At 41.6% G+C, this 19,370-nt stretch overlaps 1 protein-coding gene across 3 annotated transcripts; it reads left to right on the top strand.

Annotated features, from left to right (window-relative positions):
- The first annotated feature begins 720 nt into the window (after positions 1-720).
- COLEC10 (collectin subfamily member 10) lies at positions 721-19,063 on the top strand. Of its 3 annotated transcripts, XM_066335210.1 has the most exons (7): positions 8,476-8,793; positions 9,015-9,126; positions 12,515-12,586; positions 13,960-14,031; positions 16,069-16,122; positions 17,060-17,155; positions 18,639-19,063. In XM_066335210.1, the coding sequence occupies exons 2-7, from the start codon at positions 9,105-9,107 to the stop codon at positions 19,028-19,030; spliced, it is 708 nt and encodes a 235-aa protein (XP_066191307.1). In that variant the 5' UTR covers positions 8,476-8,793; positions 9,015-9,104; the 3' UTR covers positions 19,031-19,063. The 3 variants fall into 3 exon arrangements, with proteins under 3 accessions (XP_066191288.1, XP_066191298.1, XP_066191307.1); XM_066335191.1 differs by lacking the exons at positions 8,476-8,793; positions 9,015-9,126 and adding an exon at positions 721-1,017; XM_066335201.1 differs by lacking the exons at positions 8,476-8,793; positions 9,015-9,126 and adding an exon at positions 721-1,017 and having other exon boundaries at positions 18,645-19,063.
- The last annotated feature ends 307 nt before the right edge of the window (positions 19,064-19,370 follow it).

Here is a 19,370-nt window from a genome sequence, read left to right on the forward strand (position 1 = left end):
TGGACACCCCAAAGATAATGTTCTGTTGGGGTCTATGCTACACCACTGTCCTGATACACAGCCACTCCCAGTGCATGGGAAGAGTGATATGGGAGGAGGTGATGCAGTCATTCAAGCTCATCTTGTTCTGCGTCTTCTGTCCTGAAGTTCATCCCTTCTGTACTTGTCTACCAACATGATCTGGGCTTGAGGCTAGAATTGTGGAGCTTTCTGTAAGCATAAACCCATCATTTGTGGGTTTCAAACTAAAAGACCCATGGGTAATGTCAACTTTTCATTTGCTGCTCTGGGGACTGTGGGTACCTAGCACCCAAAAGCTGAGATATAGCACCAGTGATTTCTACCCACAGTGGACTGGCAGCCTGTCTGTTGTCACTAACAGTCTCCTTGGTGGGAAGCTTTTATGGAAAAGGATCTCTACATGTTATATGCAGTCTGCATTACTCTTCCAGCACACAACAAGCCAAATGTATCTTATAACTAATTAGTACACACTTGGATACAATACCAAAGTCTTTTGTCTCTTGGGTAAGTGAAAAGCTGGGCACAAAGAATTAGTGCCGAGAAAAAAAAAATTACAAGAGAGATATTCCCATATGTTGGAGAAATTTTCCATGGCAAAGCAGCTAAATGTCTCACAGATAAGAGATAAATTGGAATAAACAGCTGTCAGTGTTAAATAAATATCCTGGATAATGTGCAGGACAGAAATAACTACAACATCGTCAAACTCCTTTCTTCACTTTATTTAGCTGTTCTTGCATGTAGCTCCCAAGCTTTCCACTGCTCCAGTTAGTGAAGCATTTATTTTTGAGTCAGCTGCATTTCTTAAGACTGTAACAACGAAAGGCATTTCCTGAGAAACTGCAAGGATGAGCAGCAAGAAAGAACAGCTAAGGAAATATGGGACCCTTGTAGTGTTTTTTATCTTGCAAGTTCAGATTTTTGGTTTTGATGTTGACAATCGACCTACAACAGATGTCTGCTCAACACACACAATTTTACCTGGACCAAAAGGTGAGGAATTATCAGGTTCCTAATGCTGAGACCAATACTGATAAAGGCTGATTTTTTATCAATAGAGACTTAGAGGGCTTGTGGCATGGGCTGGGCATGAAAGATGTGAAATATTGTAGACTGTACAAACATCTAGTAAACTGTAACTGTAATGGGGAGAAAAAAGAAGCAAGGAGATTTAAATTTTCATTTCTTTAGTTTCAGGAACAGTGTCATATATATCTTCATTTAAGTTAGAGGTGTCTTTTTGCATCTTTCTCCAACCACACAAACCTTCTGTTATTTCTTGTGCGCGTCACACAATGAAAACAGCTACCAGATACAAACTATTTTTACTTGTTTAAAAATAGGCATCTATTGTGAACTATTAATGGTCTGCTTTGCATCTACAGATAGGGAGAGATATACCAAGCTGTCATTATTTTCGAATGTTTACTTGTAAATACATCCCTGCTACATTCATCAGACCTAATCCAGTAGCTCTTGTTGAATTAAACAGGACCTTTGCTACAGATTTCAATGAATAGATCAACTCTGGCATGTACAAGTCTTTTATCTTCAAAACACTTTGCAAATATCTGAAACCAAATTTTCTGCATTAACTTACTTTTTCTGTAACACAGCTAACATCAGTGGAATTGCCTGAAGGTTATCTTATTAGGTCCCTGACATACGAATCTATCTTGCAGTGACAGATCTAACATATATATTCCACATCATGGTTATTGCAGTTTCAAACTATTGCTTTCTTTTCAGTAATTCATTGTATTTTTCTATAGGCTACAAACTGAGAGTAAAAAAAAATGCAGCTTATTTAAATTTAAAGCAGAAAAAAAATTATCAAGTCAAGAGCACTGCTACAGACTCATTTGTTTTTATGATGGATTATTCAAATGCATGTTGCTTAAAGCACCATTTTTAATCAGGAAATTAATTTCTTTATGATTACAATCCAAGCTTAAACTTTTGCTGCCCCAGCATAGATGCAGAGAGATGTAATGATCCCCAAGGGAGCTGGTGGGTGTTGGTTTAGTTAGTATTGAAGTAATGGCAGGCTGGAGAACAAAGTTTGACAGAACTGTGTTTAACAAGTCACAAGGCTAATGAGGGGGTCTTATGACAACACAGAGTAGCTGGGACTCCAGTTGGCTTCTGTGGTCTACCTTGCATAGGGAGAATTTGAAGGGTAGCTATTATTATTCTTTGTAAGTGCAGTACCGACAAAGTCAGGATTTTGTCATTACCAGTCCTGTTCTTCCTGGCTGACACCAAGACACAAGATGAGACCAGAAGTTTACTGGCACAGCTCAATCTACTACTTTAGATTACTATCTCCAAGATCCATGCTTAGTAGAAGGAGTGTTGAATATAAATCATCTCCAAATTACTGGCTCATATCCACTGCAGGTCATCAAATCCATTTTGGAGATTGTGATATGATCCTATAGATTAATTTCAGTTCCTACCAGAGCTGAGCTCATCCAGGACAGTTACAAGTAACCCTTAATAACACCAGCTGTTTTAACTTCCAGTCATCTGGGCAATTAAGGACCAGGAAGGATGAGTGTATGAACCACCCTGTTAATTCTCAGGCATCCCTTGTAGTCAAGGATGAAACACGCTTACCTAATATGCCAGAAGAAAGTCTGTCCTGCTGCCAGTTTTCCTTCACCCATCTTATGTCTATGATTCAAAACACATGATCCCAAGCTTATGACCACAGCCACAGGAAGAACTTCACTGTTTAAACTCTAGCCTTGATAACAGACAGGCCTCTGACTTTTGCTGCAGTAGTTTTTATTCCCTTTGCTACATCTCTTGTGTCCCTTTGTCCACTGTTCTCTTAAAAATGGGTTTTGACTCATCCTGAATAGGTTTTAACCCCTCACCTCCAGCTGCTCAGCATCTCAGCTACAGTAAAAACATGGTGGTGCTCCCAGAAGATAGAGGTGCTGATCTCACACACTACATTGACCAGCTGTTTCTACCACCACAGGTTAGATTCCTGTTGTGGCAACTTCCTCCTTCCATGAGAACACAGAAGCGTCTAATGGGCCAAAGCAATCAGAGGTGCAAGGAATTAAAGTGTGAGGTATTCAATAGCTGTAAGACTTCCTACACTGTCCCACCTCACCTATTCCAGTGCAAGGCATAAACTGTCCTATAGGCTAGATCCAGTCTGTTTGCTACAAGTGGGATGGACCCCCGTGCTGTGCAGTAGAGATAGATACTGCAGTTTCCACCACACAGTACAGTGCAGAGCACTGAGGGAGAAGTGGGGGGACTTGGGGAGTTAAGAATTTATATCTCTTTATTGTCTGCACTATTGGAGGCTGCTTGACTCAATCCTCTAGGTACTCACAGTTGCTAGAGGAGCAAGCTCTCAACCTCTTCCCATGGTCACCCTGCAAATCACTTCAAGAACAGCTGTGAAGACAGGCCCCTCACACAATCCACATGTAACTTGTCCAAGTCACTTTGTGCACTCGATGTTCTTCCCCTTCAAAAACATCTCTTAGTTATGCTCTCTCATGAGATGTCATGAGAGAAGTATGATATGAGCAGTGGGATGAATAAAAAAAGGGTAATTCCATGCTGATTATCAGAGAAGACTTCAAACAGCCTGTGACAGTCCTACCAAATTCTAGGGCATTGTGTACAGCAGTAAGAGCTAGAAAATACTCTGGAAGACTGCAGTCTCACAGGAAGAGAAGCAAAGCAGTGAATGTCCTGTCAGGCTTTGCAGGTTGTGCTGCAAAGACAGCAGTGTGTCCGAGCTCCAAGTGCCCGGTGCAATGAACCCTGCAGGTTCCAGCCCCACCTCACACAGTGCCAGGTGCTGCTGTGCCCCCCCAGCTGCTGCTTCCCCTCACTGGGGCAAGCAAATGAAACTTGAAGCCCGTTTTCCAAGAGTTAAGCAAAGAAATTTGCCAAATGGGCACTCCAGAAAAACTCCAGAACATTAAAAAAAATAAAATAAGAGAAAGGTAAAAGTTAACACACTTCTCAATTTCCTTTTCTAGGCAACACTCAGGTCTCTTCTCAAAAAAATGGGAATATTTTCAATGAAAAGAGCCCACTGCAACGGCTGTCCTGTACTTCTTTCCTGAAAAACTATTTGAGGCACACAGCCAGATGGCTTATATGGCAGTTAAAAACAGAAATGTGTGGGGCATTTTCTAGGATTCCTATTGAAATACCCTAGGAACACCCCTGCCCCTCTTATCCCTGCTCACCCACCTCCCCCCACCCCCCACCCCCCCAAAAAAAAAGAAAGTAGAGATTTTCAGTGTTCGTAACTAGTGATTTTTGATGTTTGACTCGAGTTGTTAGGAACAACTTGGTCCTAGCTGGGCTGCTGTGGCACAGGAACTCTGAAAACTTACATTAGGTAAGTTACATTAGGTAACACTGATTCACAGCTGAGTAACTGGGGCAATGAAGACCATGTACTTCATTGACTTCTTGAGTCCAAAGAGAACCAAGAAATGAAACAATGAACTTTCCAGGGAAGCCAGGTTCTTGGCCTAGCAAAAGTAGTCATGACCCTATTACTTAATTTCTACCCTTCCAAAGCCTGGAAGCAAAGAAGGCTGTTGCTGCTGCTGAGAAAGGGTCTGGGACTGTGGGGAGGCAGCAGCTAACACAGTGAGAGCAAAGGCACCAGCTGTTGGGTGTTGCCCTGGCAGTGCCAGGAGGATCAGGCTCTGCTCCCCTGGGCTCTGCCTTTGAAGGATGTCCCAGCTCTGTCCTTTCTTTCAGCCTGCTCTCCCATAGAGACTGCAAGCTCTGATCTGCAAAGGAAGTTTTAAGTGGGCTGTTGACAAAAATGAGACAGGAGTTAACCTCCTCTGAGTAAATCAATAAGCAACAACATGAGGGTAGAAATAAGCAGAGGAGGACAAAAAACTCTCCTTTCTGAACTCCCATTAAATATGTGAGTGGGGGCTGGCACTGCAGAACCTGGTTTCACATAGATTCATGGGATCTCAGCACTTCAGAAGACTAGCTCTCGATCTTGCTATCTGTCCCTGATCCCAGCTCATTTTCTTTGAAATCCAGACACAAGAACTTTGAAAGTCTTGAATCAGATTCAAGTTGAGAAACTGGAATGAGATGAAATCTGAAGAGCACTGGGAGTTTCCCATAGCAGTTTAGATGTAAAATGTTTCCTTATCATTATTTCTGACAAATGTTGCTTATAAACTCTGTGACATTGGCTGGTTCCTCAAAATAGCATTTACTGTGGTCACCAGTATAGCTGTCCATCTCTCAACTTTAATTGCACTTACGCAGTTCCACTCCTGGAAAATCTCAAACTCTTTCAGAAACCAGATATGCTGCTATCCACGTTGCCTTCCAAAAATATAAAATGCCTTACCACATCCTATAGCTGTTCAAATCTCTAACTAAATTTCCCTCTTAGTGCCTCATTTTTGATCTGAAGAGTCCTTTAATTTCAACACATAATTCTATTTTTCAAGGCTTCTAGAATTCCTCATTTTAGCACACAGTAAGTTTCTGGAGATTATCAGTCTGAACTACAAATCATGTGTGTGGGGCCTAAATACATATATTCAAAAGATAGTGGGTCTGTTTTTTCTTACCAGTCTGATACTCACTGAAACCACCACAATGCATGGGTCTCTGAGATCATACTAGAACGGCAGTGCAACACTCTGGGAAAATCAAACAGGCAGACCAAGTAAAAGGAGAATCAAGAATGATTGAAATTATTTCTGTGTTACTAAAGAAATAATGTGTATTCCATTCACGCACAAAGGCCCACACCTTCAAATAATGCAAGTCAGCATAGGTTCACTGAGCCTACTTCAGCTCGCTCACTAAAAGTATGTATCTGCCTTATTGATATTCCTCTGTTTAGGAAGATGGATTTCTTCAAAATAGGGTCAAAAGAGTGCTCAAAATGAGACAGAGGGGAGGGAAAGAGTGCAGGACAGTGCTGGGAACTGAGAGGAGGAGGAAGGACAGGGAAGGGAGCATCATGTCAGGCAGCTGATGTCAAGAAATCCTGTCTTCATTAGCCAAATGTGGCATGAAAGCAAGAATGCACACTGTTATGGGAAATTTGCTAAGGATCTAAAAGACACTGAAAGTGAAATTGGAGGAAAATTTGAGTCTTTCCATTGACGTAACTGTGACGCGCTCATTCATTGGAAATACAAACTGGGCAGTGTTTGCTTATTTCTTAAAGTCTGTGACTCCCTCTGGTGACAAACCCTCTCAGTAGACATTGTGCATGCCCAAGTGCTGCAAACGTTCTCCCTGCTCAAGGTGACTCACTGTCCCAGGCTGCAGAGATAATCTGTGGTTATCTGTAAGGTTCTTCCAGGAAGCTGGGTATTCAGTTGCTACTGTAGGGTTCTCAAGGCTTCAGAATTATTCTCAGGAGAGGCAGAAATCACCTATACTCTTCACATTCTGTCTCTGGAGGTGGGGAGGGTTCATCTGCCACCTCGGTTGGGACTAAGAGTATGAAACATGGAGCTCAACAGAACTGTGTCACACATGTAACAAATTCCATACAAAGCCTTTGTGGTAGGGCATTGGCTATGCCTAAGAATGATAAATGCATCTAAGGCAAGCAGTGCAAAGCTGCTTGCCTTGCTTGAGAATACCACCACGTGATATTGTCATCAAGATTAAACATCCTTCCCCCTCACAGAAAATTGGTCAGTAGGCCCAGGGCTTTTCAAGGACTTTTTGGCTGGTACTGGGTTTTTTTCAATTTAGAGTATCTGGTGTAGGAAAACAACTTTGATGTAGCCCAGCATGAGTGGTCTTTCTATCACTTGAAAGGGTGGGCATGCTCTGTATTCTGGAGGGAGACATACCTCCAAAAGAGAGGATGAGAGAGCATTAACATTTCTGCAGTATTTTTGCTCAGGAGACAGGAACTGGAGCTGACCTGAGGCCATGGCACACCTGACAAAGTGGTCCCAGGGAGTCTCTTAGCATAACTCCACGTGTGCTGAGAGGTACTCATGCATAAGCCCAGTTTGGAGTCTCCCCCCAGTTTTAGTCTTTACGCAGCCTGCAGACATGCTGTCAGCCCAGATAAATGTGGGCTCCCTAACCCCCAGGAATTACACCCAGGTTCTCTAAGAACCAAGGTCAGCCCTCGATTACAAGACTTGGAGAGTCACTAACTATATGTGAACAATATCTGTGAACGTGAAAATGTCCTTAGTTCATGTATACAAACCAGATAAATTACCTACAAAAGATTCAGCAGGGAAATCTAAGTCACTTGAATGTCAGTAAATTCCTATTAATTAACTTCTTACCAAATGTAACCTCTCAACATTTAGTTATTTAGCGTTATTAATCAAACTCCAAAAAAGACAGAGCCTCTTTCAACTGCCTAAAAATCCTGCTGGTAATTAGACTTCCAGCATTTTCCTGAGCTTGTTTACAGAAGGTCTGTGGTCCTATCTCAAATACAATTAAAATTTTCTAATGGCTGCAAAATTTACTTACTTCTTATAGTTTCTGCTCTTCTGCCTTGCACAGTCCCAAGCTGGAAGAGTCTAGTAATTTACTGCTTCAGGTGTTTCTTTCAGCAATCTGGTATTTCATACCTGTGACACAGAAGAAACCAATCAACTTGCAGAAATACTAACAAGGCTGAGAAATAGTCTTACTTCAGTTAATGACTCCAAGTGCTTCTTCATCCATGCTACCAATGCCAGTGCAGAACATTATCTGACACACCTGCAACCATAGTTTTAAAGCTGCTAATTAGGTGAAAATTTAACCTTTCACTGCCCTAAATGCAATCCAGCACAAAGGGGACGTTAACCTCTAGGTATAGATAACAAGCATTTGAGGTCAGGGATCAGAAAATTCATGTTGCACAAACCATGGTACTACAGAACTCAAAACCCCAGTCCAGAGTACTAGCAGGACAGATTTTTTTTTTCCCAGAAGATTAAAAAAAAGGTGGCTAATGCAATGGGATGGCTTGTCCACATGAAGTCGCAGAGGAAAGGGAGGGATACTTATTGGTAAACCAGAAATAAAGCCAACTCAACCCCTGCGCAGAGCAGTCTGCCTCCACTCTCTCTCCTACCTGGTTGCAAATCATAGCAAGACCACAAGAGGGAAACACAACCCAAGAGTTCACATTTCATGCCAAAATTTGAGATCACAGCCCACAGCAGCTGAAGGAGGACACAGCATGTACCACTATCAGCAGGCACTGGGCTTAATCTAGTCTTAAATTAACAATAAAATGGTATCACTAACTAATACTGTTTATTTCTACCCTTGTTTTGTAATGGCCTACCTATTCTCAGATAACAGACGGGGAGAAAAGCAGGATTACCCGCTCTTACAGACAGACAAATTATTGCTCTTCCCATTTTCCTGGACATGAGAAGTAAAACAAGAGTATGGCAGACTTCTTTACATCAAGATGAAACAGGTGATGGAAGTTATTTCCATCTCCCTTAGGCTTTTAGAGGTCTTAAGCAAAAGTTTTGATCACAGAAGGTGTTAATAAAAGTTGAGGCACTCCCTGATCTCTGGAAATCTCCAGAACAAACTTTGCCACACCTTTCACCCCTTTCACCTGTCAGCTCTCAGGCTGATGGTCCATACAGAACAATGTAGCTTCAGCTCCAGCAGCCCCAGGTGTGAAAATCTTGTTCCAAAGTCTCTCAGGAAAAGTCCCTGTATCTTTCAGTGGCTCACAATGTTAAAACTGAGACAGGAATAAAACATATTTAGGAAGTAACCACAGCTTCTCCACTTGTATATTGACTTTCTTTCCTGGGTTCTATTTTTAGGATTAACTGTTTAACAATTGGGGAAGGGAAGGGAAGGGAAGGGAAGGGAAGGGAAGGGAAGGGAAGGGAAGGGAAGGGAAGGGAAGGGAAGGGAAGGGAAGGGAAGGGAAGGGAAGGGAAGGGAAGGGAAGGGAAGGGAAGGGAAGGGAAGGGAAGGGATCTTGCAGAGAGGTCTTCCTACTGCAGCAAACAGTCCCTCCAGACTCTTTAACTCGACAGAGCAGCCTGCAGAGAATATAACTGGCTGGTCTGAGGGAGGTGAGGAGGACTGCCAGGATGACAAGCCCTGATTTGGAAGGTCAGCAGGAATATGGTTTGTTTTCCACAGGCCAAGGAACCGCCCTCAGCAGCTTCTATACCAGATCCAGAATTACAGCAAATTTTATACAAAGAAATTCATTGCACAGGGAAAGGCTGGACATGAAAATCCTCCCCCATCTCCCTTCTTTGTCAGAGAACATGGTCCATTTGTGAAATAATGCCTTGTTGCATTTCTAGTCAATATTCATCCAGCTTTTCCAGTCTTGGAATCATGCCCTGCTTCCTTTCTACTATCACACATTTTCCCGCCGTATGGGTTTTCAGACCATGATGAGAGCAGTCTTAACCTGCTCCCAAAAAATGTCATTTTACAAGCTCCTTATCAGTATCAGCATCAGCATCTAGGATCTTTTCTGAATTTCTAAGCTACTGAAAAGTGACTTTTTCACTTTCCACAGGGGTTTTGCACATGGATTTGGAAAAACAATTTCCTCTTGTTAGCACTGAGATCAACAGCCAAATTAAACCATATATTCTTTAGCTCTGCTGTTTGATGGTCAGTAGAATCATAAAATCATAGAATGGTTTGGGTTGGAAGGAACCTTAAAGATCATCTAGTTCCAATCCTCCTGCCATGAACAGACACCTTTCCACTAGATCAGGTTGCTCAGAGCCCTATTCTGCCTGGCCTTCCACACTTCCAGGGATGGGGCATCCACAACTTCTCTGGGCTCACCGCCCTCACAGTTTGGAATTTCCTTCTCATATCTAATCTGAATCTATTCTCCTTCAGTTAAACTCATTCCCCCTTGTCCTCTCACTACATGTCCTTGTAAAAGTCTCTCTCCATTTTCCTTGTAGGCTCCCTTTGGGTACTGGAAGGCTGCAATTAGGTCACCCCAAAGCCTTTTTTTTTTTCCCATGCTGGACAAAACCAAATCTCTCAGCCTTTTCTCACAGGAGAAGTATTTCATCCCTCTGATCAATGTGGTGGCTTCCTCTACACTTGCTCCAACAGGTCCATGTCCTTTCTCTGTTGAGGACCCCAGAGGAGGATGCAGCACTGCAGGTGGGGTCTCACCAGAGCAGAGTGAAGGGGCAGAATCCCCTCCTCGACCTGCTGCCACTCACCTTTTGATGCAGCCCAGGACAGGTTTGACTTTCTGGCCTGCGAGTGCCCATGGCTGGGTCATGTCCAGTCTCTCATCCACGAACATCCCCAAGTCCTTCTCAGCAGGGCTGAAACCCAGAACAATCAGGCACCCTCTCATCAGCTCCTGGCTCAAAACCACAGCTTAGGCTGAATATTTAAGGAGCTTTGCTTTTGGAAATATACTCTAGCTTTTACAGTATTTTTAAGACCGAGTGAAAATAGAGATGTTTAAAACTTCTGTTGCTGACTGCTTTTAGTCTTCTCTCTTCCTATTTACCTGTGGAAGCTGGTGTTAAAAACAAAGAACCTGAGTGAGCAAGCACACACCACATGGTTTCCTCCTTGTCCATCCCTTTAGCACAGCTTCCTCCCTTCAATATGAACTGAAGTTCAGCCCTTTATCTTCTTCAGCTTGGGCCACTGGCCTTCCCCCCAAAGGGTACCATGACCAACAGGATGAGTCTGCCCTTCACAAGAGAGTCCCAGCATGGAAGGATTTTTTCAGCATAAAGAGACAGACTCAGCTCAGTCCATGTAACTGGAACAGAAAGGTGCCAGACAGCTAAAACTACGTTTTATGTGCTGCAATTAATGTGCAGCACTTCTCATCTACTATCACTCTACAGAACAGCCCATGACATGCTATCGCTGGCTACAGAAGTAGAAAGTAAATCAGGAATGAGGGGACAGTATTGTTCAGAAAAAAATGAGACGTCATATAATGATCAGCTTTAAAGCAACCATGGGAAGGTACTTTCTCCCCAGTACATTATAAAATCATTGAGCTATTTGCCATAGAATATTTATTATAAGGGCCAACAATATAAATGGGTTTAAAAGGCACCAAACTAATTGGTGGAGGGAAGAATCATTAGTGGCCATTCATGAGGGGAGGGGATGCAGTTCTTGGCTCAAATAAGCACTAAAACCATTGCTGTGAGAGGCTGGAAGTGGCTGCCTGGGTCAGAGACACCCTCAGTACACCTCAGTTCCCTGAACACTTTCTGCTGGGGCTGGAGGCACCACACTTGGTGAGACAGGTTATTGGTCTCGTCACATACTGCTGTTCTGTCCTCACCTCTCCGGCTGACATGCAGACACCTCCCTCCCCTGGCTCTCTGTGTGCTGAACGACAGCCTTGTCCCCTTCTGGGTAGCAGGCACAGCTGCCACTGCCACGTGAGATCCTGGCTGAGCCAAGAGGCTGTGGCACTCCTTCCCACTGCAGTGCAAGGCTCATTGCCAGCACGGGCAGGGAACGAGAGGAGAGGCTCTGGAAGGCTGCCCGTGTTCAGTGAAGGCCCTTTGGTGCAGGTGAATTGTGTGTCTCCTCCCCACCTCTGCTGGGGGGGGGGGGAGAGAAAAAAAATCTTCTTCTTAGGATTTGCTTCCAAAAAAAGATGAGAAAATCATCTTCAGTTGTGCCTCCAATTTCCTGCATAATACAAGGCAACATTTTATGCTACTTGTGGAAGGAAATAACATTTCTTTCTGACTAATCGCTGCCTTGTACCTTTAGATTACATGCTGCATAGTGAGAGACTGCCACTTCCAACAGTGAAAGGGCTTATACAGAGCTATACAGGAACTTGTGCAATAGAGTTTCGATCCCATTTACAGAAATCTCAGCACTACCTTAATAAATGCAATGATTTTGCCTCTTACAGATACTCTGTGTATGACCTTTCAAAATAAAGCATTGCAGTAATTGCAAAACAAGTTTCTTGTATCAACATACAAATGCCATCTGTCAAGAAATGAAGGCAAGAATTGAGTCATAGTAGGTGCCAAGGTCTATGTCAAGATCTATTTCAACATATTTACATTCCTCTCATTCCGAATGCATCTGCTTACCCTGAACACAGAGTCACTAGGAATGGAATCACTAGGAACAATTAATAAACACCTGTTGCCTCCCTTGGCAGTTTGCCTCTGTGTGCATAAGTTTCCCAATACTGAAAGACTGCCTTATTTATCTGCTTTACAGCTAATAATGCTTAAAGTGTAGGAGTAGAAATTGCTGTTGTATAATGCTAATGTTGTAACAGCCTCTCTAAAAGAGAAAGTTTTTCGCTTTTCCTAATGATAGTCGGATTCCTCATCTCTTTTCGGGAAATTTATCCCATGGCTACGGTGCCTTCAATGTGAAATAAAAAGAAATCAGTAGGGAAAAAAAAGAAACCCCATGGACTTTTCTTTCTGAGTGTGTATAGTTGTGCATACTGCACTGAGAGAAGTGTATCATGATGTTTTATTTTCTGTTTTTTTGGAAGGGGATGAAGGTGAAAAGGGAGACAGAGGAGAAGTAGGCAAACAAGGAAAGGTTGGACCAAAAGGACCAAAAGGTATTTATGATGGTTTGTTGGCTACTGCTAGTGTATGAATATCATTATACACAACTGTACTGACAAATATGATTGGTGTTTAATCCTTTTCATTCCTGTTTCACCAGTGGATTTCACAATCCTGTGAAACATTAATTGGTGAACATAAAAATCTTTAGCTTAGTTCAATTCCTACTGACACTTAAGACAAATATATATGGCTGTCATGAGTGTGATTCAGAAAACTTAGATCATATACATAGTCAGAAAGATTACTCTTACTGAAATTTGCCTTTAGTTGAAATTGAATTTCAAGCATTATTACCTAGCAATACATCAAGGTACTCAATAAAATTTGGGTTCAGTTATCTGTATTCTGCATAAAAGCAAACAAAACCATACATTAAAAAAAAAAAAAATAAAAAAAAATCAATGCTGATCAAACAGCATCCAAGATAAGAACAAGAAGTTGCAGATGTTTCAGGCTTTTGCTCAATTAAATATGTCCCAGATCCACAGTGTGACCTGGGCAGATAATTTGGAGGCACCAGATGTGACTGTGTCAGCTTTATTTGCATACTCTAATTTGAAAGCTTAATTTATCTTTAGAGTTTAATGATAATGCATATCCAAGGCTTTTCTTCCTTGACTGTGGCTTAAGGCTAACCAGGGAAGTTTCTGCCTTTATAGAAACTTTAAAATCATTCTGTTATTATTATTATTATTATTATAAAAAAACCCAACCTTTTCCATTTTTAAATGCATTCTTATGATTTTGCTTCTTGCCTTAAAATAAACATCAGGTAAGCTACAAGGAATTCAGGGAATCAACCATTTACATTTTATTGATGTTAAATTCCTTTTGCAAACTGAGATTCCTTAGATTGGCCTGTCATCATTAGACAGCTATTTCAGAACTTACTTAATCAGTTAAAAAGACACCTGCTATTTTGGTGCTCTGAAGACTGGGAAAACATATGAAGAAAAATTAGTAGCTCCCTACTTGTAGTCCTGCTTTGAGAAGGACTCCCAGCAAAGCTGCAAGGACTTAGAAAAGTGTTTTGCCTGGGGTGGAGAAAAATAAAAGCTGTCAGCCTGGTTTGGCTGTGAAGTAAATCACTAGCAGTTTTAGTTTCTATTTTCTCTAAGACAATATGATCTTTGAACAGGCAAGCCTATTAAGGTTCTTTGCAATGTTCTACTGTAGTACCCCACAGGAGTAGAGATCTGGCTGTACTCTTCCAGATATCCTCAGGGCTGCACTCATTTCACTTTGCCACACATGCAGACTGGCCACACTCAGTAAAAAAGCACCAGCACAGACCTAAACAGTGCCTCAGAAAAGAAATTGCAGCAACCACCCACACTCATTTCCTCTTCATTTCTTCTCTTAGGAAACAAAGGACCAGTAGGTGATGTTGGTGACCAGGGAATGCTTGGTAAAATTGGTCCAATTGGTGGAAAGGGTAAGCTCTGGTCTGGGAATTTTCTTGGGGTTTTTTCTCTCAAGGTAAATATGTGTTTTATGAGACCTCCAGATATGGAGCAATATTAGATAATGGTATGACCAATGGTCTCCAAATAAAGTTATGCATAAAAATTGGTGATGAGAGCTAACTGAAATACCCTAGTTTTATTTTCTACATGCAACATATCCAACTAATTTGGCTAAAATAATTTTTTTATGAGTTAAGACATCAATCCTCTTTGATGGATCTAGTTGAAGCTATTTCTGCTCATTGCATGGAGGTTGGATTAGATGAGCTTTAAAGGTCACTTCCACCCCAAACTATTCTATGATTCTATGGTAAAAGAGGGAAAAATCCAGTTCCTGTGAAGTCAATCCTCTGAACACTCTAAGAGACAAATTTGTGCCTTTGATTTGGCTACTGAAAGCCTAAGTCAATGTCCTGCTGCTGCTGAGGATTCGCTTGTCACCTGCACTGCTGTAGGTCACGTGAGCAAGCAATGCACAGGACATCCCTGTCCTGGTAAGGAACTAATTCAGATAAGCAGGGATGACAAATACTTGCAAATCAAGGTAGACTCCAAATCTGCCTGGACAATTTCAAGAAATTGTGCTCTATTTAGCTCAGACACTCCTTTCTGATATTCCTAAAGAGCTACTTAAGAAGCAATATTACTTCTGCCACAAGGAGACCTGCCTTGAAAGCAGATCAGGGACACCACCATTGCTGGGAGAACTCTGGGGTCTCTAACCAGCACATCGACTTGGGTATTCTGTTAAGTGGGTGGAACAATCTCTCTGGAGAGCTTCTCAAACCACTGTTTTAATACACCTTTCATGGCCTCTAACCAGCCTCAGTATCAGACAAAACCAAAAGATTTCAACCTGAGGGATTAATTTTCAGAAGTACCTAGAAAACTGAAAATTCAGAGGGCTATCTCCTAAGATGTCTTAAATCCCCAAAGGAGACAAAAATGAAGAATCTCACAAGGTCCTTTTCTTTATCTGAAACTAAACCAACGTTCTGAGCCTTTAAATCAAGATCTCTTTTAATCTGAAGGAACAATTTATTGTGCCCTTAGAGTTTTTTCTCATTTTCTTTATTTGCAGAAGCAAAGGTCACTAAGTCACTGTTTAAATTTATTATTAAACATTTGAGTTCTTAATGAAGCAACCCTGAAATTCCAGCTGGCAAGTGTGCAGTGTCAAGCACTGCTAATTAAAATGATGGCTAACATCTAAATTCTTAAAAAAAACACAACCATATAAAGTAAAAAGTACACAAAAACATGGTCATCAATAAGGCAGAGCAACTATTAGTATGTTTTGACCTCGGAAGGTTTTATTCATAAAAGAGCTGATGTGAAATTCAGATAAAGTCCAGCTGTTCCTGAACCAAATTACAACTGAGATTTTTTTTAAAGAGCTGGTCACCTCCAGTTATATAGAAGCAAAGCATTTGGCAAAGTATTTCTATCGTTTTTATAATTTACAAAAGAGGGGGAAAGCAGTTGGATGTAAATAAATCACATTTCCATGAACTGAATTGAAATGCTGCTCCTTAATGACCTCCCTCCATGCATGTGCCAGCTGCTGCCTGCACATGCAATCTCTTGCATGCATTGATTCAGTGGCTTAGAGAACATCTGCTGCCTCATCTCACCATGGAGCTACTGAACCTGGATAAGGGCTCTGTCCTGCAGCCCCTGAGAGAACCCAGATCTAACCTGCTCAAGATTTCTTGAGTGCTTTCAGCCTCAGGATCATTTTTCAATTTATATTTAAAGTAAGTGGTACCAGGAACCAGCAGCACACAAGATGCCTGTGTTATCAGTGAGTTAGCTATTAAAGGGTTCTCATTTCCATGCACCAAAATTAATCGTGGTGTGTTTAACTTGGCATGTCTTCCAGTACAGTCCATCAGAGCTTCCTATCAAAAGCACACTGTTAATACATTATTAAATGGGTTTTTGAGTATGCTTCCCTGACATATGCACTGTCTGAGATCTGAGAATATATTTTCCTCTATATTCAGGTGACAAAGGAGCCAAAGGCTTACCGGGGGTTTCAGGAAAAAAAGGAAAAGCAGGTATGCTACACATGCTTCTGTGCAGAATGGTCAAGTCTGCTGGATCTTTGATTTCAGTGTTGGTTTGTATAGAATTCCATGAAATTTTGAAGCGCAAGAAAAAATGTGAGAATAGATGAAATATAAGGAAGAGACTGAAAATGTTTTGTTGAACAAAATAAAGGATAGTGTAGGGACATGACTGATTCCTAGGAATAAACCAGCATATACAAAATATGAAGTCACCCAAATTCATGGATGTTTGGTGTCATAAAAACTAATAAAGAGGCCAGCAGTATGCATTTAAACTCTATAATAGAAGAAAATTTCTTAATATCAAAGAAATTAAGCCCTTTAACTGTCCCCTAATAGGAGCATGGGACAAAAAAACAGTAAGTTATTTTAGATAGAACATAATCTGTTGTCAATGCAATGCATTTGCTTACAGGAGGAGAATTTGACTCTGATGACCTAGAAAGTTCTCCTCAGTCCTAGTAGCCTTGAATGGAAACCCACCTTGAACTTGTGTTTATTTTTAAGAGGTTTCATATAAAATAACCATTTGGTTCTTAATGGGAAACCATCAGCAACTTATTCACTTTCTGAGAAAAACAGAAGAACAAACAAAACCTCTACCAAGCCAAATTCCAGTTAAAAAAAAAAAAAAAGGATTAACTGAGACTTCAGTGCTTGAAAGCTATTGATTATTTGGGTTGGTATTAACTTGCTTAAGCCACTTGCTAGGGAGTGTACAGAATGTACAGAGCCAAAACATTAAACACTTTGATCAACAGAAGTATAGCCAGTGGAGTAAGGTGAGACTGGCTCCCCATAAGTGGAGCCCAGGTCTTCAGAAGCTTTGGAAGTGGGCTACAGCTGGCTCTCCATGCACACACACACACACACACACACAAATGCTTCTAAATAGGTAAATGCTCTATCCTTTGTATTGCATCAGGCACGGTCTGTGACTGTGGAAGATACCGCAGATTTGTTGGACAATTGAATATCAATGTTGCTCGTCTTAACACATCCATCAAGTTTGTGAAGAATGGTAAGGACCCTTATTTGACGGGATTTATTTGACTCCAGTAACTGATATCATTGCTATTCTTCCACCATTGTTGCTCTGTGGAAGTGTCCACAGATAACCCAGAAAGAGGGTCCTCTGTTTCAGGCACTCTGAAAACCTAAATGGAGAGAGAGTCTTACATCTGTAAGGATAAAAGCAAACTTTTGCTTTCAGATGACTGAAAGCAAAAACAATACAGAAGTTATCAACAGCATAAGAGAATGCATCATTAAAAGCACAAGGAATTATTTGCTAACCACCACTGCACCGTCTTTCTGCTCAGGTTTGGTGGCCAGTCAGGCAATATAAGGCAGAAATTTGTGCCAGTCTGCTCCAGAGAGGCAGGAAGAGCAGTAAGAACCTCTTGATCTTTCTACTGCCCAGGAAGGCTGCAGACACAGTACTCCTAGTGCTCCCCTCCGTGCCTGCACATTTTTCCTGTAACAAGGGACCAACAGTCAAGAATATGAGTCGTAAGGAGCCACGTTTGCAGGCAGCACTGTTGGGTGGACAGTGCAAACTGCTCCACTGAAAGGGAGGGGGTTTCCTGGCATAAAAGTGATTTTGAGGTAGCTTTACCACTGCTTCCAGGACTAGGGCTGTATCAGTAAATTAAATTAATTTGAGACTGTTCTTTGTCACTGTGGGCATCCAGCACAGAACAAGACCCATCTATATTAAAAATACTAGAAAACTGTATTTTCTGGAAAAAATGTATTATCAGAGTGTCCCTCTACTAGATTCCAAGCTGTGCCTTGGGTAACTCCTGAATTGTTTGGGAGAGTGCAAATTTTCCCAGGCCAAACTCTGTTCAGGACCATTCCAACAATCCATTAGCAGAGAAAATCAACTTCCAGCAACCAGGCATGCTCCTTGGTACTACTTAATTCTCTAGACTATACACTCACTGGTTGAGAGGTCTGCCTTTTAAGGCTGCTGAGCAACCACAATTTTCTTCCTAGTCAATGCCACGGTGATACAGCAGCTCTAAATATCAGGCTGTATTAAAATGTCTTATCTTAGCAGTCACATTCATTTTCCTCAATATGGAAAGGGCCTGCAAAGCTGTCTATACCTGTGTTTCTACCCCTGGGCACTCTTTCACAATCTATATTCAAGAATATACAAAGCAGTAGGGTGATCCAGAATTAGACACTGCCATTTGACTACAGCATGCCTTAAGTGTATTAGTATTAGATATCCAGGAAATAAAACTGAAGTGTCACAGGAGACATGCCAATCATGACTGAATAGTTCTTGTCCTAATGTGTGCTAAGTGCTTGACAATCCCATTAGTCACATCAATGATCGTGTCCTCATCATTCATCATAAATACAGTGGTGGGAATACTTTTCCTCCTTTTCTTTTATTAATTCTAATGTAAAAATCATCTCATTGTCATATTGGAATAGACTAACCTTCAGCATCTGTTGACATACCATTAAGCAATTTTTCTTCTTCCAAGTTATAGCAGGTATCAGGGAGACAGATGAGAAATTCTATTACATTGTGAAAGAAGAGAAGAATTACAGAGAAGCCTTGATGCACTGCAGGGACAGAGGAGGATCACTGGCTATGCCTAAAGATGAGGCAACCAATGCCCTGATTGCTGACTACATCTCCAACAGCGGCCTGTTCCGAGCCTTCATTGGGCTGAATGACATGGAGAGAGAAGGACAGTTTGTGTATGCAGACAACAGCCCACTGCAGAACTACAGTAACTGGAAGCAAGGGGAGCCTCATGACCCAGCTGGTCGTGAGGACTGTGTGGAAATGCTCAGCACAGGAGAGTGGAACGACTCTGAGTGCCAAGTCACCATCTACTTCGTTTGTGAATTCCTCAAGAAAAGGAAATAAAAGTGCCAGAGAATGTGCCTGGCAGCTGCTGTATATACAATAACCCATCCTCATTCATTTACAGTAGAGAGAGCAAATCAGGAATAGGAAGCCAGGGATAGGGCTGAATCCAGCCTTCACATCACTGGGCTAAGCAGAGTAACTACTGTTTAGTCAGCAGTGACCATAAAGTCAGCACAGGTCTGCAGGGGGCATCCAGCCAGTTGTGAATTTTTATTTCAATTCTACATGCATTTTAGGGTTGGCATTTCTATGTGCAATTTAGGGGTAAATTTAGAGCGTGCAGAAGTGAATATAATTTCATCAGTTCCAGAAATAGTAAGATCATTAGTATATGAAG

Source organism: Sylvia atricapilla, chromosome 1, assembly GCF_009819655.1.
Source record: "Sylvia atricapilla isolate bSylAtr1 chromosome 1, bSylAtr1.pri, whole genome shotgun sequence".
Taxonomy (NCBI): Eukaryota; Metazoa; Chordata; class Aves; order Passeriformes; family Sylviidae; genus Sylvia; species Sylvia atricapilla.

Coding starts and splice junctions, on each gene's coding strand:
- COLEC10 (XM_066335191.1), top strand. CDS start 873: ATGAGCAGCAAGAAAGAACAGCTAAGGAAATATGGGACCCTTGTAGTG. Junction 12,587..13,959: donor TGGACCAAAAGGACCAAAAG/GTATTTATGATG, acceptor TTCTTCTCTTAG/GAAACAAAGGACCAGTAGGT. Junction 16,123..17,059: donor AGGAAAAAAAGGAAAAGCAG/GTATGCTACACA, acceptor GTATTGCATCAG/GCACGGTCTGTGACTGTGGA.